Genomic DNA, 23,313 nt, shown 5'->3' with positions numbered 1-23,313 from the left:
GGTATTATAAGAATTTCAAAAAACACGTCGTTCATCAGATTATGCTCTGTATACAGTCGCTCGTCCAAAATTCATGATGCTTAATACACAATGCTATAAGAATTATCTTCAGCGGTGTAAGCTTCAGTTTTCTTCTGACCCTAAACAATTCTATAATTTTGTTAATTCTAAACGTAAGACCTCTGTGCACCCATCTTTTTTGTCTTTTCAAAATAAAAAAGCGAGCACTGATCAGGCAATTGCCGATATGTTTGCGCATTTTTTTCAAAACAACCTATTCCTCAACGGAATATCGAGCAAGTCCGTATCCTTATCATTTAAAACAGATAATTGCATTTTCAATCCAGTGATTGATGAAAGTTCTCTTCTTAGCGAACTTAAACTAGTTAAACCTGTTTATTCTCCGGGGCCAGATTGTCTACCTGGATGTGTACTTAGGTTCTGTGCAAACGCATTATGTAAACCCATTTTAAAATTGTTTTTATTATCTGTCGAATCTTCCTCTTTTCCATCTAGTTGGAAGGAGTCGGATATCATTCCTCTGCATAAAAATGGCAAAAAGTCCAAAGCCTCTCTATAGAGGCTTATTATTTTTAGAGGGTATTTCCGCTATTCCGAAAGCTTTTGAGAAAATTATAACTTCTCAATTGCAACATTTTTGCAGTTCTAAAATTTCGCCATCTCAATGTGGGTTTGTGAAACGTAGCTCTACAACCACTAACCTTTTAGAATTTACCTTTATTGCTGATCAGGGGGTTCCAAAAAGCTAAACAAACTGGTGACATATACACTGACTTCAGCAAAGCCTTTGATTCTGTTAATCATACTCTATTACTTTCTAAACTGAACGACATTGAGTTTTTACCTCTTTTCCTTTCTTGGGTTCGAGAATATTTAAGTCTTCTTTTTCCAATTCCATTCCTTCTGGTGTACCTCAAGGTACTAATCTTGGCCCTCTGCTTTACATAATTCATTAACGATCTTCCATCAGTCATTGTTCATTCTAGCGTGCTTATGTATGCTGACGATGTCAAGCTTTGTCTTACTTATAAAGATAAGATTCGTTTAGTCGGCTACAAGCTGATCTTAAAAACTTTCAATCCTGGTGCGAGCTTAATCTATTAAATCCTAACACTGCCAAATGTAAGGTAATGATTTTATTTCGTAACTCTCCTCAACTGGTCACTTATTTTCTAAACAATAGTCCTTTAGAACGTCTAAATATAATAATGATTTGGGCGTACTTATGGACTTATGGACTTCGCTTGTCCGTCCTATTTTAGAGTATGGATCTTGCATTTGGCCACCTCAATATGAGTCGCACCAGATTAGACTTGAATCCGTTCAAAAGCAGTTCTTGCTATTTGCTCTTCGTGGCTTAAGCTGGGATCGCAATGTCAATTTGCCTTTGTATTCTAGTAGGCTTCTTTTGATTAACCTTCCTTCCTGAACTAACCGTAGAATTATGCTTGGTGTCATTTTTATGCACAAGCTCCTAATTGGTGATATCGACTCGCCCGAGTTATTAGCTCAGGGAAATCTGTCGGTACCATGTAGACGGAGTAGACATCCCATTATACCTTAAACCCTTAGTCGTTGTTTTTCTAACTGTGCCATGTATGAACCTTTAAGGGTCCTCTGCTCTGATTACAACCTTCTATTCCCTGTAATCGGCCCAGAGTTTTCTATTAATATTCTTAAAACATCTATGCTTTCCTATTTAGTTAATAGATAGCTATAGTATTATTTGTTTGTCTGTTTTTTCTATTTTGTATTTGTCCACGCAATTCGTGCCGTGCGTTATACGGATGCACCCCTCGGTCGGTCAGGTGGGAGGTGGGCAGATAACTGTCCTGGTATCGTAGGGGCCACTCGAAAGTACTGTACATAGTATTGGCAACGTCCGCTACGTGGGTTTGTGAAGAATAAATCAACCGCAACTAACCTTTTAGAGTTTATATCCTTTGTGATAAAAGGCTCAAAATCACAAAACAAATGGATTAGGTTGGTTTTGCTATTCGTGTTGAATCGGGAGTCTCACAAGGTAGTCACCTCGGCCTATTACTCTTCACCATTTTAATTACTGTTCTCCCCACCCTTCTTTCAAATTGCAGAGTTCTTATGTAATACTCTCTTTCATGAATAACATGTTTTCTGCTCTAAGTGTAAAATCATGTCAATTTACAAAAGTTCTTCCCAATTTGACAGTTACTTTTACGATAATTTCCCGTAAGAAAGAATTAATGATAATTTGAGAACTAGCATTTATCGTCTAAGGTCGGTTAATAACGGAACTTGCATGCGCCAAATTGTTTGGTCTGCATATAAGGTGCGCGCAATTAGTAAATGGGACAATGCGTTGTTATCTTTCACAACTGAACCGAATATTATATTTAAACAAAACAAATTTTTCTTCAAAATATACAAAACTAGAAATATATTTTAACCTATTTTATAAAAAAAAATTAAGATAATATTAGAAAAAAATAAAACAAAAAATTTTCAAGGGAAATAAGTAACTGGGACAAATTCATGATCTGTCTAGAAACAAAACAAACTAAACAAATTTGATGTGTCCGGGCAATTACCCATTCCAAGGGAAATTGCCGATAGTTCTAAAAGTATCGAGGGCCCCGTAAACAAGTAGACTGCTGCAGTGGGTGACTTGTTTAACGGTGCTGCTGCGGCTGACGCTTCGGGACCGCGGCCTCTCGTTGGCATACCACCAAAGAAACATATATTTGTTTCTAGGCTAGACCCTGTTGTCACATCTGATGATGTAATAGCCTATTTTCGGAAGAAAGTTAACGTCTTAAATATTGCGGTGGAAAAGTTTAAATTTTCGCATTCTCGGGACATTTCGTCCTTTAAAATTAGTTTTTTTGGCCGAAACATATAATAATTAAGGAATATACTGTAAAAAAGAAAAATCGGCAAGCGATTCGCCTGCCAACAACAACAACTAATACTATTCCTGCCACATCAGCATATGCTGGTGTGTCAAAAAACTACGGGACGAAACTCCTGTAGCCTGGGTTTCCAGAACGTTAGAGGACTGAAATCTAAACTTCCTAATCTCTATGTAGATAGTCTTTCTTTTGAACATAACATTCTAGCTTTTACAGAGACGTAGCTAAAATCTAATATTGCTGATGCGACCGGATTTCTCGCAATGGCGGTGGCGTTCTGATAGCTGTTGATGCTGATTTATCATCTGAAATAATTCAATATTCTAATACCCAGGATATTGAGTTTGTCGGTGTTAAAGTAAATTTTAAATTTTTTAATGCTTTTATTACTTGTTTCTATATTCCACCATTGTCAGACATGGTGGTATATTTAAATCATTTAGAGGCAATTCAGTTTGTCTCCTCTTTAGTTTCCAGTCAAGAAATGATCCGTTAGATCTTATTTTTGTGTTGGATTCTTCTTATTGTAATGTTTCTAGGATTGAACCATTTGTTCCTCCCGAAGACAAATTTCATACTACATTAAATTTAAAAATTGATCTGCCCTTGCTTTCACCATTACTTGGTTCAAATGAGTTACCTCTAACTAGGTGCTTTCGTAAGACTGACTTTGCCAGCCTTAATGAAAACATTACTACTACCGGTTGGTCAATTGTAGAGATATGAACTCAGCTGTTCGTTTTTTCTATGATACTCTGAATTCACTCTTTGATATTTGTGTGCCTCTTGGTAGGCTGGAGCGGCTTAACAAAACTCCCTGGTTCTCTCGTGAGTTATCCAATTTGAAAAATGTGAAGACACGGTATTATAAGAATTTCAAAAAACACGTCGTTCATCAGATTATGCTCTGTATACAGTCGCTCGTCCAAAATTCATGATGCTTAATACACAATGCTATAAGAATTATCTTCAGCGGTGTAAGCTTCAGTTTTCTTCTGACCCTAAACAATTCTATAATTTTGTTAATTCTAAACGTAAGACCTCTGTGCACCCATCTTTTTTGTCTTTTCAAAATAAAAAAGCGAGCACTGATCAGGCAATTGCCGATATGTTTGCGAATTTTTTCAAAACAACCTATTCCTCAACGGAATATCGAGCAAGTCCGTATCCTTATCATTTAAAACAGATAATTGCATTTTCAATCCAGTGATTGATGAAAGTTCTCTTCTTAGCGAACTTAAACTAGTTAAACCTGTTTATTCTCCGGGGCCAGATTGTCTACCTGGATGTGTACTTAGGTTCTGTGCAAACGCATTATGTAAACCCATTTTAAAATTGTTTTTATTATCTGTCGAATCTTCCTCTTTTCCATCTAGTTGGAAGGAGTCGGATATCATTCCTCTGCATAAAAATGGCAAAAAGTCCAAAGCCTCTCTATAGAGGCTTATTATTTTTAGAGGGTATTTCCGCTATTCCGAAAGCTTTTGAGAAAATTATAACTTCTCAATTGCAACATTTTTGCAGTTCTAAAATTTCGCCATCTCAATGTGGGTTTGTGAAACGTAGCTCTACAACCACTAACCTTTTAGAATTTACCTTTATTGCTGATCAGGGGGTTCCAAAAAGCTAAACAAACTGGTGACATATACACTGACTTCAGCAAAGCCTTTGATTCTGTTAATCATACTCTATTACTTTCTAAACTGAACGACATTGAGTTTTTACCTCTTTTCCTTTCTTGGGTTCGAGAATATTTAAGTCTTCTTTTTCCAATTCCATTCCTTCTGGTGTACCTCAAGGTACTAATCTTGGCCCTCTGCTTTACATAATTCATTAACGATCTTCCATCAGTCATTGTTCATTCTAGCGTGCTTATGTATGCTGACGATGTCAAGCTTTGTCTTACTTATAAAGATAAGATTCGTTTAGTCGGCTACAAGCTGATCTTAAAAACTTTCAATCCTGGTGCGAGCTTAATCTATTAAATCCTAACACTGCCAAATGTAAGGTAATGATTTTATTTCGTAACTCTCCTCAACTGGTCACTTATTTTCTAAACAATAGTCCTTTAGAACGTCTAAATATAATAATGATTTGGGCGTACTTATGGACTTATGGACTTCGCTTGTCCGTCCTATTTTAGAGTATGGATCTTGCATTTGGCCACCTCAATATGAGTCGCACCAGATTAGACTTGAATCCGTTCAAAAGCAGTTCTTGCTATTTGCTCTTCGTGGCTTAAGCTGGGATCGCAATGTCAATTTGCCTTTGTATTCTAGTAGGCTTCTTTTGATTAACCTTCCTTCCTGAACTAACCGTAGAATTATGCTTGGTGTCATTTTTATGCACAAGCTCCTAATTGGTGATATCGACTCGCCCGAGTTATTAGCTCAGGGAAATCTGTCGGTACCATGTAGACGGAGTAGACATCCCATTATACCTTAAACCCTTAGTCGTTGTTTTTCTAACTGTGCCATGTATGAACCTTTAAGGGTCCTCTGCTCTGATTACAACCTTCTATTCCCTGTAATCGGCCCAGAGTTTTCTATTAATATTCTTAAAACATCTATGCTTTCCTATTTAGTTAATAGATAGCTATAGTATTATTTGTTTGTCTGTTTTTTCTATTTTGTATTTGTCCACGCAATTCGTGCCGTGCGTTATACGGATGCACCCCTCGGTCGGTCAGGTGGGAGGTGGGCAGATAACTGTCCTGGTATCGTAGGGGCCACTCGAAAGTACTGTACATAGTATTGGCAACGTCCGCTACGTGGGTTTGTGAAGAATAGATCAACCGCAACTAACCTTTTAGAGTTTATATCCTTTGTGATAAAAGGCTCAAAATCACAAAACAAATGGATTAGGTTGGTTTTGCTATTCGTGTTGAATCGGGAGTCTCACAAGGTAGTCACCTCGGCCTATTACTCTTCACCATTTTAATTACTGTTCTCCCCACCCTTCTTTCAAATTGCAGAGTTCTTATGTAATACTCTCTTTCATGAATAACATGTTTTCTGCTCTAAGTGTAAAATCATGTCAATTTACAAAAGTTCTTCCCAATTTGACAGTTACTTTTACGATAATTTCCCGTAAGAAAGAATTAATGATAATTTGAGAACTAGCATTTATCGTCTAAGGTCGGTTAATAACGGAACTTGCATGCGCCAAATTGTTTGGTCTGCATATAAGGTGCGCGCAATTAGTAAATGGGACAATGCGTTGTTATCTTTCACAACTGAACCGAATATTATATTTAAACAAAACAAATTTTTCTTCAAAATATACAAAACTAGAAATATATTTTAACCTATTTTATAAAAAAAAATTAAGATAATATTAGAAAAAAATAAAACAAAAAATTTTCAAGGGAAATAAGTAACTGGGACAAATTCATGATCTGTCTAGAAACAAAACAAACTAAACAAATTTTTAGCTATTAAACTAATTTAAATTGACCCCCCTTTACTGGTTAACACTTACAATATACGGCCTGGTATTGAGTTAATTAATTTTTGGAGCAGGTCCGGACTGCGTGCTGGCCAGTCTAAAATTGGAATTTGCGAGTTCTTAAAGTAGGCTTTTGTGAAGTTCGATGTGTGGATGGGAGCATTGTCCTGTTGATAAGTCCAATCCTCGCCGTGATAATCCTCTCCAAATGGCACTAAAATAGTCTCCAACAACTGGACATAGTTTTCAGAATTCATTTTATGATTTATAAAGCACATTGGAGTCTTTCCATTAAATGAGAACGCTGCCCATATCATCAGGGACCCTCCGTGAAAATTTCTAGATATATGAACTTTTTTTGGGGCATGTACATAACGATAATAATTGCGATAACCATCAGGGCCATCTAAATTGAACTTTTACTGTGTGTTTATTTCTTCCAACATTTTCTGCAGTTTTGCGAATGGACATCCCCACACTGGATAAGCGTGCAAAACTAGCCATTTCTTTATACAAAAAAGTTAATTAAAAATTGCAACGAACATGGATTTCAGCTCAAACTTACTTAATTTCTACAATTGTAATATTTTAAGCAAAATTAAGAATCGGAAGATGAAAAAACACGTGTTTGTTTATGCACAAATGAAAGCATAGAAATCTGTCCCACTTACTAATTTCGTTCGCGAAACTGAACACTGGCTTCTAAAAGCAAGTGCAGCGCGAAAGTCTTTCGTTACTTTTCCACACTTTTTTCCTCATCGTCTAAGCACACTGCAACCGAAATATAGGAGAAAAAGAGAAAACGAAAAACTGCATATTTTGGACAAAATAATGTGATAAGTCTTTGTCCCACTTACTTATTGCGCGCACCTTAGTACTATTTAATATCTATAATTTGAGTATAAAGAGTATACCAGCAGTGGTATACAAGTAGGCAGCGTTTGAGCAGAGGAGATTTATATTGACTACTAGCAAGCCCGGAGAACTTCGTTTCGGGTTAAAGAATTACGAAAAATTATTATTTTTGTTTTATATTTGAAAAGGGAAAATTTTAGTAGGCTATGACTTCTTTAGAAGTTGTATTTGAATCAAGTCTCGAAACAAAAATTTGCTTTATTTGGAGCATCGATATTGTTTAAATTGGTTGGCAATTAAAGAAGAAAAAAAAGACCTATGGGAATAAAACTTGATATTTGAGCTTCTTATAACCCGGGTAAGATTAAGTATGAAAATCGCCAAGATCGGTTCACCATATTATATAGTTATATAAGAAAAATAAGAAATTTACTTATATTATAGTTTTTATATAAAACATCAGATTCCGAAATTTCAATCAGACTATATATATAGAACTCAAGTTACAGTCAATATAAATCGGCTCTGCTCAAACGCTGTCGCTGAAAAATAATTTTCCTGTTTTTCTCTTGAAATTTTTCCAAAATTTTCTTTCAAACGAATACAAAACCATAAAAATCGATTTCTGCGTTCTGGATTTATAGCGGCAGGACGGATTTTTTATGTATAAAATAGCTTGTATTCCATTTATACGATCTTATTAGGAATTTGATGTTTTACATGCAAAACTATCTCATTAGTAAATTTGGTATATATGTACATATACTTTATGGGGTTTGAAACGACTCCTCTGCGTTACAAACATTTGATCAATTTTATTATCCCCTCTGCAATAGTAAAAAAAGCAAAGTTATGAAGATGACAATTAACATTCGCTTAGTTAACATGCGCTCGTATAAGCAAGTTAACATACTACATTAAAGATCTGCAGCTAATATAGTATTTGATGCTATAATTAGACATGAATGGAAGCGTCGCAAAATCGAAATATGAATCCGGCTCTTCAAACAAATTTCATATTAATATAAATTACTTTTTAAAAAGACTATTTAAAAATCTTAGTTGCCTGTAAAGTCAGTTTACGAACGATTATTCTTCGTGATAACTTCATAAGAAAACATTTGATTAAATTTTGTTTTGACTATTCGGGAACGAAACTCGTAAAATTCGCAGACTCGGAAAGTGTTATTAATTACTATAGGCATAGTCAGGAGACTGAATCAATGTGGGATAGATTTGTTTCATCCAAAGCTATGTTATGACTACAGTACAATGAAAATTTCTATAGAATGGACAATATTTTTTACTTACATTAATTAAATAAGAAAAAAATTAATATCTAATTCTAATTTTCTATCTTAAAATAAGATTTTGACTAGCAACATTTATGAATTTAATATTTCGGTAGCTGAACTAATAGGCTGACATAGCACCCGCTATAGAGACCGCTTCGAAGCTCATCCTTATCCCTTAGCCATTGATTTAGCCGTCAACACCTCTAGGCGTAGGCAAAAGCGTCTACATCCTTTGGACAGACACCAATTTCTCGATAACATTGACGATAACATCGTTGTAAACGCTGCATATAGTTAAATTTTACAAAATTAGGCGGCCCAAAGTAAAAAAAAAAAAAATCATTTTAAGAACAAACTACAACATGCACAATGTATAGATAGATATAGTAGTCCAGATATGTATCTTTATGTGTTATGTAGTACTTACCAATTTTAAGAATATTTGCATACATTAGCATTGTTATAAAAGACCACATTTTTTGAGACAGATTTTTCTAAAAAAAAAAAAAAATTTCAAAGGGGCTTATAACTACTTTCCCTGTCCGTCCCTGTAATATTTCTTAATTTAATAATTTATGCATAGTTTCAATAATTATATGAAGTTATAGTTGGCCACCTATAGCCACCTATTCACGAATATAGTTAGTCAAAGTTAGCCCATATTCAATAGAAAACCTTGCCATCTTGGTATTAAGTTAAAAACCAGATGACCGGTGCTAACTTCGACCGCGTCAAAGTTTGTATACCCTTGCAACTTTTTGGGTAACTCTTTCCTTACCTATTAGCCATCAATGTGGAAGATCGTTTTATCTAAAAAGGCTTATGTTTGCGAAAGAATAACCTACAATCATGGGAAATAACGAAGATATTGATCATAGTCACTGTTTTCCACCGATCGTTCCTATGGGAGCTATATGATATAGTCACCCGATCTTTATCAAATTCGGCACAGTCATTAACAGATATATTAAACTAAGAAATGTTTAATATGAAAGCAATCGCGTTAAATGTAACGAAGTAATTTACAAAAGTCACTGTTTTCGACCGATCGTTCCTATGGGAGCTATATGATATAGTCGCCCGATCTTGATCAAATTTGGCATAGTCATTAACAGATATATTAAACTAACAAATGTTTAATTTGAAAGCAATCGCGTTAAAAGTAACGAAGACGGACGGACGGACATGGCTATTTGAACTCGTCTAGTCGTGCTGATCAAGAATATATATACTTTGTATGGTCGGACATGCTTCGTTCTATGCGTTGCACACTTCTGACCAAAATTAATATAGCCTTTTTGCAAGGGTATAAAAATGGATGGATTTGTACCTATACAACTTAAGAAACAGCCGGGTGTACAAAAATAAATTTGGACGTTCACAAAACAATTTATCTATGAAAGCTGCAGAAAGAGTTCCGAAACCGATATCGCTTGTCCTGTGTCCATAGCTATGAGTCCTACGGTGGTAAATTTTAAAGTTTGTGTTTTAGAGCAGCTGTCTTGGATCCTGTGACCGAGACTTTTGTTTCTTCAGCTATGAAAGTCTTGATTTCGTTAGCCCTATATCCAATGCTTTGACACTTAAGGCCGAGAAATTTAAATTAGGTGTTTTAGAACAGGACCCTTGTACTTTGACTCCTACAGCCGTTAAAGTTGCAGGAAACGTTTTGAAATAAATATCGTTTGCCTTGTGTCGAAATAGTTTTTGCTGTTGCAGAAATGAGAGTTTACAGGCTCTAAGCTTTCTACCGCTGTAGCTCAAAACGGAACTCTTTCCGAACAAACATAATAATGCTTTTTCTTAATGTGCTCTCAGCTTCTCTCTCATCTTACTCTTGCGGTACTTTATTATATATAAGTAGGCACGAAAACGCGAAGAATATACAGCTGCATTGATCTAAGTACATAAAAACCTCGTGTTAGTCTAAACTTGAGTTGCTTTTTCGTAGCCAAGAAGCCAAGACTAGAGCAAGCAAAATGAGATAGTTCATTTATTTATTATAAGAAGGGGCAGATTAACTAGTGGAAAGAACACCAATTCTTTTTAATTTCTATGATAAATTCATTCATTTTTAAGAGAAATTATATTTACTTTGTTAAGAAGAATTTTGAGGAAATCGTTTAATTCCTACGGAGTAGTAGAGCTACGTAGACCTAAAGAGGAGGTAATATGTATGTACACAAATCCAAGGGGTCCCAAATCGTAAAAGTTAGATCGACCAATGTGTACACAAAATTATAGAAAAAAAATCGCTGGGCTGGGATGATGCCGTTTACGCTCTTAAACTTAGGTTAGGGAATGTTGTCAGGAATTTGTCACGTATTGTTCTTACAAGCAAAAAATCTGACAAAGAAAATTAAGTTGAAGAACTCCAAAAGAAATTGGAAAAGTTTGATTTCGTAGTGATGTCGACAATCCAGTGAAATATCTTAGAAAATGTAAATGTTGCATTCAAAGCTCTTTTCAAATTGGTTTCAAATGCTTCTGAACTGTGTGCAAAATAAAGTATCAGTAACAAATTTTAGAAAAAAATTAAAAAAGATAAAAAGACATTTAGATGAGCTTTGCGAAGGACTCACTGATGCTAAAAATGAAAGTTTTCATTTTCTATATAGATTCTATACTTATAGATTCGAGATCGCGCTAGCAGCCATTAAATTCGCGCTTGTGACATGTTGTTGTGTGTTTTAATACAAAAAGTATTCTTTTTTAATCTGTTCTTTTTTATTTGCATATTGCAGTTATCTTTTAATTTGGTTTTTATACGCCTCTCTTAACGTTTATGTACATTTTTCTCATTTACATATTGATTTATAATTTGTTTTTGATAAATCAATTTTTTAATAATGTCGGTCTGTTGCAAATATAATTGCAATAATCCCAGCAAGACCAGTGAAGACTTTCTTTACTGTTGGCTGTGTGACAATGTAATGCACTTTAAATGTTTTGGTTACACAGTCAAGTTGCGGAATAGAATTGTACAGAGTAGCGGCCTTAAATGGGCCGTGTTTAATTCAAAAGTTCTAAACTTTTGATTGAATTTCCGACGCGAAAAGGGGCCTGGTTTTAGGCGTCTCTCGGACCGTCGGCACCTTGATCTTCCAAGTAATATTGCCAGTAAAGTAGTTACAAGAGGACGTTTTTTATGTACTCGGGACATTTCGTCCTTCAGCTTTTTGGCTAAATATGCCAGAAAGATTTTTGCCCGGAACATCTAATTATCCCCGACGGAACTACCTTTCAGCATTGCTTCATCGGGGGGAAACTCCACCTACGTCGGGGCTCGAACTGGAGCACAACAGAATTGTAGTTTTAGTAGGTCTTCATTGAGCCACCAATTAGGAGATTGAATTTGTTTGTCTTATTTATTTATTTCTTAATTTATTTATTTGATTTATGTATTTATTTATTTATTTATATTGTGATTAGGCAGTGATTGTAAATTACAGCCGATCTTCTTACTAGCTATAGCTACTAGGCCTTAAGATAACAAATGGTGTAATTAATTATTATTATTATTATTTAGAGCTAACTTATAATTGAAATTATAGGCTAGCGTGTGTTTTTTATGGCTATGGCTGCGTTGGCCTTCAGCTCATGCTTGTCTAGGGTCATGATATGTACATATGTACAGAGATATTTACATAGATTGTTTTCTTAGTTTTAATTTAGTGTTAACTTTTTGTATGTGTGAGTAATGTTAATGTTTTACATGTTTTATATGCTGTGGTACAGGTTTGTGTTTTTTTAGGTATTGTAGAATTTTTAGCGTGTTTGTGGGTGTGAGGTTTGAGAGGCATTCAAGTGGGTTGGTGTTATTAAATATTGCAAGTCTTTGTGTTACGAAGGAGTTGCAGGATGCGAGTATGTGTTCTATTGAGATATTTTGGTTGCAATATGGGTGCGTTCTGGGTGTACGGTCAATGTAGTATTTGTGAGTAATTTTTGTGTGTCCGAGTCTAAGTCTTGTTATTTTGATTTGGTCTTTGCGTGTAAGAGAAAGTGGATTGTTTTTGAACAGGTGGTAGCTGTTGTGTTTGCTGTGATTTGTGTTTTTGTACCAGGGGGAGGTTTCTGATAAATAGCTGTGTAGTTTAGACTGGTGTGTTTTTTTAATATATTTCAGTATGTCTTTTATGTTATAGTTGTTTTTAATTATTAGAGGTTCTTTGGCTGCAATCTGTTCTCATTTGATGCAAGTTTTTATGTGGAATCAATTACCGAAATAATTTAACGTGACATAAAAATCATACAAAATATTCAAACCTCAAATGAGTAAAACGTTCTGCTTCTTATATTTCGGTACATTGAGTCACCATAAATAGTTTGAACTTTTTATTAAGTTCTTTTAACTTTAACGTCGCGGCGTTAGTATTTGTGTGGCAGAGGCATGGTTAGATGCTTCCACACACTAGGGGTGTTTTTAAATTTTAAAAATTCAAACTTTGGTAATTGCCGAAATCTTTTTTTTTTTTTTGCCTTTTTGTCTAAGAATATCTCAAAAAAAAATTTGAGACCTATCGGATAAAAACTAAACTTACTACTAATAATGTTGTGATGCTTTCATAAAAGAAATACCATACAAATACCATACAAATAGCAAACAAATATAATAGAAACGTTCACACGCAAAAATTATATGTGTATTAGCGCATGTATTGACCTCCTGTTATTTTTAAATAACATTTGTTACTGTGAGAAAATTTGGAATTTTAAGTGGTGTTGTTTGAAAAAACAATCATTAAAAATGAAGTGCATCAAGTATTTCAACGCGTTGAGCCGTCGTGTCTTACCAGCAGCAATTTTTTTTTTTTTAATTACCTTCAGTGAGTGAGCCAGATTCCAAAAGATCTGCAATTAACCAATTTTTTGCTATTGACCTATCAGCCTTAAGAGAATTTTTATTTGCAATGCACTCGATTTGATGCTTAATTTTATTTTGTTTGTTTTCTGAGAGCTTTAAAGGGTTTACAGATTCATTCGTGATATTGTCAATAGTAGATATTTCGGTTATGTCTATATCCATAGACTCATCATCATGAATAGCACAGTTCTCGAAGGAGCTAACATCTAAACTATTTGAGTTTACTATTGCCTCGGTAATTTTTTGGATTCGAGTTTTTGTCATTGAATTCAATAAATTGTGAACGCGGTTATTTTTTAGGTTAAATTCAAATGATTTCGTAACAAATTGCGATAACTGCTCCATACTTTAAATATAAATATCCGTAGCAAATGTTGTTCTAACAATGATTGGCGATATACTAGGTAAGCAATTCATATTCTAAATACTTGAAATAACAAGTGTAAAAATTAAGTCCTCTCTTTATATTTGCGCATGTCTTAAAGAGTGTAGCCAACCAATCCCATGACCGATCTTTTGAGAGAGACAAGTTAAATATATAGAAGAAATTCAGTAGTAAAGAATAAATTTAATGTAATTTAAATTCATTACGTTGCCAATTACACAGTGTTAATATAAATATTGTCATTTAATATTGATACCTTTTGATGACAATTTCTAACAGCTCAGAGAAAATCCACCCCTATTGTTATCGCCCTGCCCATGTTAATACAATGCTCCCATTGGTTACAAACGGCTTCTTTACATTTTTATATTGGTTGCGAATAAGGGTGCCTGAACTAACTTGAATATAATTGGTTATCGTAATTTTTATAGCTGTATACACATAAAGCCTTTATTAGACACCTCGGAACAACAAGAGTGGAGTTTCTTGTTAACTACTTTTGTTTTTAACTTTTTAAAACTATACCTTAAAAAATAAAATATTTTAAAAACACATTTTAAAAGGAATATCTTATAGTGTAAACATTTTTTTTAAATTTGATGTTTGATTTAATAAAGGACCAAATTAGTCAAAATCACAGGGTGAGTCTGTTTATTTTACACTCCAAAAAATGCAACGAAGCATTTGCCGCTTTAAAGAGTACATTTTTTTTTTTTTGCTATTTTGGCAATAGAAAGTCCAGAATCCTTGTAAGCTTGGATTTTTCCCCTTTTCCGACTCAGATAAGGAAGTGCCACGACCCATTTTAATTTTTAAATTTAATACACACTTCAAATTACGAAAAAAGTTTTACTTAACCAAATTTTGTGGGCGCGTGCCAACGATACAAATTTAATAAAATGCATGTTCTATTCAAGTGGCGCAAAAATTCCACTGAATTTTTGCGAATGCAAATATAAAACCTAAACAACTTTATAACGGTTCTATTCCAAAGCTTGGACGCACCAGAAAGAGCGAAGAATGCTTGAAATAAGATAATATGAAAAAATACCGTTGTTTTACCATTTCGTTTTCGAGTTATGAGCATTTCACATCAATCTGGGGTCCCGACTAAAACATCGCAATTGATTAACTAAAAACAATTTATTGGAAAACTAGGAGTTGGTTTTCCGCAACGGGGTAGCAGTGCATACCCAAGTTGATCAACTAGGCGATCACCTTCTCAAAAACATTTCACAACGATTTGTGTCAACAGGTTGTTCAACTCATAACCTCTGTTGCATTCCTTGGCGTCAGCAATCTCTGACCTAGTTAACTTGGTCAGTAACCCAAATAGTACGCACGAGTATTAGACTTTGGCATTAGTCATCAATTGTTGAAAAGATATCACAAATAAAAGAAACTCAAAAATTTGTCACCCCTGTTGTCACTGTCATGCCGTTTATCAGTGTAAAAACAATAGATATTTTGGAAATACACTCCAATAACTATTGTTATTGGAAATTAACTATTGTTAAACACTAAATAAAAAGGCGACGTCTTTTTTCTTATTCTTATTTGTGCTAGATTTGACCAATTTAAGGAACGAGTCGGAGCGTTCCCTGTCTTTGACAAAATAAAGAAACTCCCATCGGGTCAAGTAATAGTATAAATAAGCAAGTACATAAGAATATAAAATAACATGGAGGAGTTTTATAAGCAGCAAACAGAACGGGGAGAGGCAATTCAGGCCTTCATTCGAAATACCAAAAAAGACTCTATCGCCAGGAAAACGAAACCATCTTGTTTCGGGGAGAAACTTGAGCTCCTGCAGTACATGTAGGAGAACTTTGAGAAAAGTCACCAGGAGCTAATGGACAAATTAAATAACGTGCCAACTGAAGATGACTACTTTGTAACGTACTATTTCAGCAAAATAAAGGCGGTTGTAACTAATACAGTGAAGCATTGGAAGGACCATTTGGCAAAAATAAAACTAGAGAGGCAAGCTCGCCAAAGAGAGGAAGAGCTAGTCAAGATCAATCCACTGGTTTGCAAGCAAAGTGCGCTGCTGGGTTCATTGTCCGGACATTAAGACAAATAGTGCCTGAAGAAAAAATGAATTACAAGTCGGTAGTCGACAAATTATGCATGCAAATTAAAAAAAATCCATTATGAGATTAATCGGCTATCAGAAAATCCAGCCGAAGACCGATATAATATAACTACGTTTGTGGCCGCGGAAAATACAATACTGCAATTCTGTGTGGCACCAGCAGAAAATGTAGTGATACAATCACCACCTGTATTGCAATCGATACAATCATAGCAACTACCCAAAATTCGCAAAACTGCATACATTTGTTAATGCATCATAAAAGGCGTATGGAGCGGCAGTTTATGTCCGATCAACCAGACACTAGCCCGGCTGGAACTATATGCAGCTGTACTTGGAGCTGAACTCACGGATTGAGTTCGACAGGATCTCAAATTGGGTTCAGAAAGTGTAGAATCATTCCTCTGGTCAGACTCAACAGTAGTACTCTCTTGTGTTAATTCACGGGCATCACATTTCTACACGTTTGTGGCTAATCGGTTGACCAAAATTCATGCAGTATCACATCTAAGGCAATAGCATCATGTGTCATCAGCGCTCAACGCAGCTGATGTTCTGTCTCGAGGCATAACAGCAGCCCAGCTTAGCACACATACATTATGGTTGTATGGACCACTATTTTTGCATGGATCACAACGTGGCTGGCGAGCACCATTTAAGCCTGCAGATCACACGTTGGATACCGCTGAGAAGAAAACCAAGGTATTCAGCATGGTGACTGCCACTGCACTACGGTAAATCACAGAAATTCATTTTACCGGCTACAGCGAATCGTGGCGTATGTGCTACGCTTTTGTCACAAGCAGAACAGGAAACCAACGACTCAGTTAGAGTTGGAAGAGTTGGACCAAGCACGAAGAATAATCATCAAGCAAATTCAAGAAACAGAATTTGCATATGAATTACGGCACTTAAAGAAACGACCTGATCAACCTGGATCGCTGGATTGCAAAAGCACGGTGGCAACATTGCCACCAATACTGGATAAACATTCAATCATACGAGTAGCAACTCGGCTACAACAAGCACCAGTATCAATGGAAACAAGGAATCCATATCTGATGCCGTATAACGATCCGGTGGTAAAAATGATACTACGGAAACTTCATGAAGAGAATCTTCATTGTGGACATGAGACACTACGCGGGATAGCTCGGCAACAGTATCACATCATTAAGGTGAAACCGATGGTCCGGAATGTGATCGAGGGCTGCGTAGCATACACCAAGTATCGGCCTCAGTTCTTTAAACAAGTCATGGGCGACCTATCTGAGCACCGGTTATCTCAGAATAGACCCTTTCTCAACGCCGGAGTAGACTATTGTGGACCATTCTGGATCCATCATAAAGTTCGAGGAAAACGTCGCGACAAAGCTTACATTGCAGTATTTGTATGCTTTGCAACCAAGGCAGTACACTTGGAGTTCGTCGGAGACCTGTCCACCTCCTCATTTGTGGGTGCGCTTCAGCGCTTCATTGGGCGCAGAGGAAGATGCCAGACATTATACTGCGATAATGCAACAAACTTTGTTGGAGCAAACAATCAACTAAAGGAACTGACCGATACAATACACTCAGAAAAGGCAGCAGGCACTATCATGGAATTTTGCAACCAAAAAGGAGTTTAATTTAAGTTCATACCAGTTAAGTTGAATGGTCTCAGGAGTGCCTACAGGAATCGCAGGGTACATCGAAATGGAAGAAACCATATAACAACGTCAAAGAAGGCATTATGGTAATTCTAAAGGAGGGTAAAGTACCAATCTTGCAGTGGCCGATTGGACGAATTGTTAAATTATATCCAGGACTGGATGGATACGTCCGCGTGGTAGACGTTATAACAGCCAGAGGCAGCTACAAGCGGGCTATCTATAAATTGGCTCCCTTTCTTAGAGAGACGGCGATTAAACACAAAATCGAGACAAATGACACAGAATCGAACTCGTGGCGTGTTAATGAAGGTTCCAGAGGCATGCACCGCAATGCAGAGACAATTCAAGCATGTCGACTCAGAGCTACGGAATGGAAATGATCTCCTTCGCATAAAACGCCAACGACGATCGCCATGAGATATAATTGGAAACATTGCGAACGGCTTATTTGGTTGCTGGACTCCAAGTAAGCAACAAAGATGTCAGGCACGATACGAAAGGTTAAATCGAATGAAGACTACTTATTGAGTTTGCTGCAAAACCAGACATCGGTCATTGACTCAATGATAAATATCATTAAGCGAGACGAAGCCACAATTGAAAATCAGATGCAACCAATGAAGCAACAAATAAACGACATAAACAAGGTTCAAGACAATGCGGTAAAAGCATTGCAATGGTATATCACGCTAACTACTCAGATGACAGTGACTGCAGGGAATTTGCAACGAATTCATACGAAATTTCCCGATTATTTAGAGATGCCCATCATAGCAAAATAAGCCCGTTACTACTATCACCAGGCTAGCTTGGGGAACATCTGAACCAACTTAAGAGACATCTTCCGTTTGTTTTGGATTTTCCAGTTCCAGATAACGACGTCTTGCAATTATATGGCTTAATGAAGACAGAAGGCACAATCGCAAACAATCATGTGATATTTAAAGTCACGTTTCCATTAATGGCAACTGTATAACCTGGTACCCATTCCGGCAATTGGAACTCATGGGATTGTAATCATGAACATCACTAAAATTCCCATTGTTTCTGTCAACTAAGAACAGAATCAATACATTGGGCTCCCAAGAGCAGGTTTGAAACAACGCCATCAGCTCAACGAGCAATATATTTGGTTTGATAAGCAAACGACGTTTACGGCTAATAGCAACTGTGAGTTTCAGCTAATTAAAAACATAAAATCATCAACTTGTCAGATGCAACATACAGGCAGGCATTCATGTGGTACGACATGTATCACGAAAATCTGTGGATTTTTGCCACCACCAGACCAATTGAACTCGCAGTGATCTGTAACGATAACATACAAGGTGTCACCAATAAGAAGACTGGATTGTTAATTCTAGACCCGACGTGTACAGCAAGGAGTTCTGTTATCCAAATAACAGGTCACCGTATAGCTACGACAGACACAATGAAATTGTCATATGTCCGATTTGGCAACTTCACCATTGGCCTAACAAAAGCACCGCCAACGACAACACAATTCACGAAGATGCAGCTAAGCTACGACGAACTAAGCAACATTCAAGGAAAACTGGAAACTAAGCAAAACTGGAAGTAACCAGAAGACCCCAGCCAGCCGGCACACCATGTGATTGTCTCCTACGTAGCGGTAACAATACCATTGGTTCTTGTGATGGTACACTGAATAAGGAGATGCTCCCAACCCCCAAGGCACAATGGCTCACAGCAGACAACTGTGAGGATCGTCAATCCCATACCGACTCCTGCTGCAGCAACCCCAGCCCCTAGAAATTTTGCTGCCCCAAGGCACAATGGCTCACAGCAGACAACTGTGAGGATCGTCAATCCCATACCGACTCCTGCTGCAGCAACCCCAGCCCCTAGCAATTTTGCTGTCAACGTTGGATAACGTTAAACAGGTGTTCAACGGCCAGGAGTATGTTGGTGTTTAGATTATACATATAAAATAAGGTAAAAATAAGACAATCATAATATAGAACAAATGAAAATGCATGTCAAGATTAGTATGTAACCCGATAATAGATATCGTTGGCTCACCAGTCATAAGTATATCTGATATGGTCAGTAGTTAACAATAAAGAACTAGTTAATTAAACTGCTATGGTTAGCTATTATCAATAAATACGTATTTTGGTGACCTAACACTATGTCGAACTATGCACTGCACTATGGGCGACTAGTTGATTTTGGCGGCATAAAGTCCACACATAGAGCTAGGCGCCTAATTTTTTTTTTTTTTAAGTGTTACTAATATTTTAGTTTGATTTCGGATTTTTTTTTTAGTCAATTTGACCACCCCTTTATTTTCCGCCCCTTTATAACCCCGGCACCTGTACAAAAATTTCAATTTTTATTATAAAGAAAACCATAAAAATAGAAAAAATAATATTTTACCATGTTTTAACAATATTCCAAACTTAAAAAATTAAAAAGTTAATAATCTTCTTCATCCAAAACAAAAGAATTCTCATGTTTGTCATCGCTTTCGTTGTCTGATTCGGTGTCTTCATCATTTCCAAAATTGTATGAACTCAGCTCTGATGTTGGATACTCTAAAAGGTTTATAACTTCTATTGTAAGCGGTTTCTTTTTCAAATTTTGCAGCCTCTTATTTATATAGTAGCTTGATATTAATGGATCAGATGAGTCCATGGCTCTATTAAAAACGTCAGCCATATTAGTTAATCTAGAATTTTTTCTGGCTTGAGAACGTCGGTCCATTTTATAATGTTTGTTACGAGCTTCTGATGCATTTTCACCCAAACATCCAACTGGAACTATACACAAATTTATAATGTCTGCTCCGTGAACTAATCTTTTATGTACAGTTGGAAACATTGGGTACCACGGATATGTTTTCATATATAGATTAAAAGTGTCTTTACAAAATTGTAAAATTGTAACCTCAGCCAGGCTGAGGTTGAAAGGTTTCAGAATTAAAATCTGTGATTTCGATAAGTTTTTTGGGATTTACGGCACAGATTGGGCAACATTGATTGGATTTTGTACCAGTTATGACGTTTAATACCTTTCCATCAATTAATGACATATATGTTTTCAAATCCACAGAAATATTTTAAGGTTGCCATTTGAACCTTTCCAATTTCGCTACTTGCATATCTAAATTTTCTTTTTCGCATAAGATTTTTGTGGAGCTCTCTTTCGCGTATTCAATTTTTAAAGGCTTGCAAAACCTTACTGACTGTGGGTTTCTATTTAACCATATTACGCGATTTAAAGAATCAATTAGACGTATTGGTATGACAGTGGATACGAACAGCGATTGATCTAAGAAATCAGGTTCATCTGAATCAAATTTTTGTTTATATGAACTTGGACCCGTCGATCCATCAAACCCATAGCTAATAATAAGGGTGCAGTCCGTTACATTTTCCATTTTCTCTAAAACATCATTTTGAAAGGTCAATATTCGTTCAGCTGTGTGGTTTAGCAAATCCTGCAGAGAAACCTTTGCCACAGTTTCGGAAATACTAATTCCTGACGGTCTGCATTGCAATTTTGTAGATCTTATTAAGTCGTACCCGGGACATATATTGCAGCCGTGCGCCTTGTTGAGTTGTGTAAAACTGATATATTGCTGCTTTGTTAAATTATTCTCAATATTAGAAATGCGATCTGGTCCCGCTTGATTTGTTATTTCGGGATTTACAACATTTTCCTCAGTCATTACATTTCGCAATACGCCAACCAATTTATTTTCATTACTTTTACGGGCAGACGCAGAGGCGGCATGCAAAAGTAATGCAGTAGAGCAATCATTTTGAACGGCAGCTTCTGATGCCATTTGCCTTCGTAGTCTAGGCCCGGCCTTAGCATACTTTTGGACGACCCATCTTCGATGGTGATGGCTTAGCAGTATCATCCACTTCAATTTTTATTTCCATACATTTTGCAAACCATTCTGTGTGAATTGACTTGAATCGGTCAAGATTTCGATTGTATTTGCGCAAGTATCGTTTTATATAATATTCAAAATTAGTCACTTTTGCCTTAATTTGCTGTATGTTTGATTTGTTCAAATTATCTTCATTTATTCTCAATATTAGAAATGCGATCTGGTCCCGCTTGATTTGTTATTTCGGGATTTACAACATTTTTCTCAGTCATTACATTTCGCAATACGCCAACCAATTTATTTTCATTACTTTTACGGGCAGACGCAGAGGCGGCATGCAAAAGTAATGCAGTAGAGCAATCATTTTGAACGGCAGCTTCTGATGCCATTTGCCTTCGTAATCTAGGCCCGGCCTTAGCATACTTTTGGACGACCCATCTTCGATGGTGATGGCTTAGCAGTATCATCCACTTCAATTTTTATTTCCATACATTTTGCAAACCATTCTGTGTGAATTGACTTGAATCGCTCAAGATTTCGATTGTATTTGCGCAAGTTTTAAAAGGAACAAAAATGAGCAAAAAAAAAATTATTACTACAATAAACTAGACACATCCGTTAGTAACTTGCCATTTTTAGTTGCATGTTTTGATATGCAATTTTCAAGAAATACTCCACGGAACACAATTAAAATTGTAAGATTTTTGCTAAAAATACAATCAACGATAACACTGGACATTAAAAACACCACGAACATTTATACACATTTAGCGTAAATAAAAGATTCTAAAAACCTTGAGCTTTGCTATCCATATTACACTTATTTATTTGAACGAAACCAATAATAATTTAAGCACTTTCAACAGCATGAAATTTTTCGCGCCAATTTATATATTTGCAAGCTTCAACAGATCAGCTGGTTTGAAGGGCTGCCACAAAAAGGGAAGTTGCCACCCGATAAAAAAAATTGTTTTTCAGCTAACTGAAGTGTTTACTATTAATAAAAAATAACATTTTCTTAATATTTCACCATAAATTTTATGACTTTATGCCGCCCATTATAAAAAATCGCCCATAGTGCACTGGTGAGCTCTCTAGATTTACTATAAAAGAAATGTATTATTCTTAGTAAGATCAGATACCAATTGAAGTTACAACGGGTGTGCATTGCTGTGTCTTTGGCCCCCATTTCTACCTTTGTAGTCTCGCTCCGGAGTCCACCCAATTCATGTGTTGGTTGCGACAACTCTGAGTCACTGGTTTATGTGCTAGTGGCTATTTATATATAAACAAATAAAGATTAACTTAATTCAAGAATTACTAACGTCTATTCATATTTAAAATTCTGAATCCATTTACTAATATTTTTCACAGGACATTTCCAAAAAACACTACCTTAATCTTTCGCATTCCTGTGAAAATCAATAAAAGTTCTGCCAACACCCAGTAAGATTTTAATTTAATTTAATTTTTATATTTCGTTTTCATGAGTTGGAAGCTCTTCATGAGCCATGTAACAGAAGCTTTTAGAACATGTTAATGTAAATACAGTGGTAGAAATTCCAATAATCTTCAACAAATAATATAAGAAATTTTAATATATACAAATCCAAGTTAACGATGACGTCTCCTCCAACATACTCACCCGTTAAAGGATGAAGTTTGACTCCTTCAATTTCATAAACGTCATCTCTCAAAGGCAATGGATCAAGTTTGCAGATTGGGCGGCGAATAATTCCTTTCTTGGTGCGAACATCGGCTTCCTTTTTGCACGGTGGAAGATTGTCTTCCTGGATGAGAACTAATTGATCCCTTGCTATGTTGTTTTCGGGATGCAACCACTTAGAGCGTTCTTGTAATTGATGTACATAGTCGCGCTTCCAGAGTTCCCAGAAGCGTTGCTTGAGATAGGTCACCCTTTGGCAACGAGATAGATAAGAAAGTTT

At 36.0% G+C, this 23,313-nt stretch overlaps 1 protein-coding gene across 1 annotated transcript; it reads left to right on the top strand.

Moving 5' to 3' along the window:
• Positions 1 to 16,890: 16,890 nt before the first annotated feature.
• On the top strand, positions 16,891 to 17,481 carry LOC137572175 (uncharacterized). Its single transcript, XM_068283941.1, has one exon. The coding sequence runs from the start codon at positions 16,891 to 16,893 to the stop codon at positions 17,479 to 17,481; it is 591 nt and encodes a 196-aa protein (XP_068140042.1).
• The last annotated feature ends 5,832 nt before the right edge of the window (positions 17,482 to 23,313 follow it).

Source organism: Drosophila tropicalis, unplaced genomic scaffold, assembly GCF_018151085.1.
Source record: "Drosophila tropicalis isolate 14030-0801.00 unplaced genomic scaffold, ASM1815108v1 contig_258, whole genome shotgun sequence".
NCBI lineage: Eukaryota > Metazoa > Arthropoda > Insecta > Diptera > Drosophilidae > Drosophila > Drosophila tropicalis.
Note: the sequence above shows the minus strand (reverse complement) of the source record. Positions and strands in the feature narration are given on the sequence as shown.

What these genes read in the sequence shown, in the direction of transcription:
- LOC137572175 (XM_068283941.1), top strand. Translation starts at nt 16,891, where the DNA reads ATGGAAACAAGGAATCCATATCTGATGCCGTATAACGATCCGGTGGTA.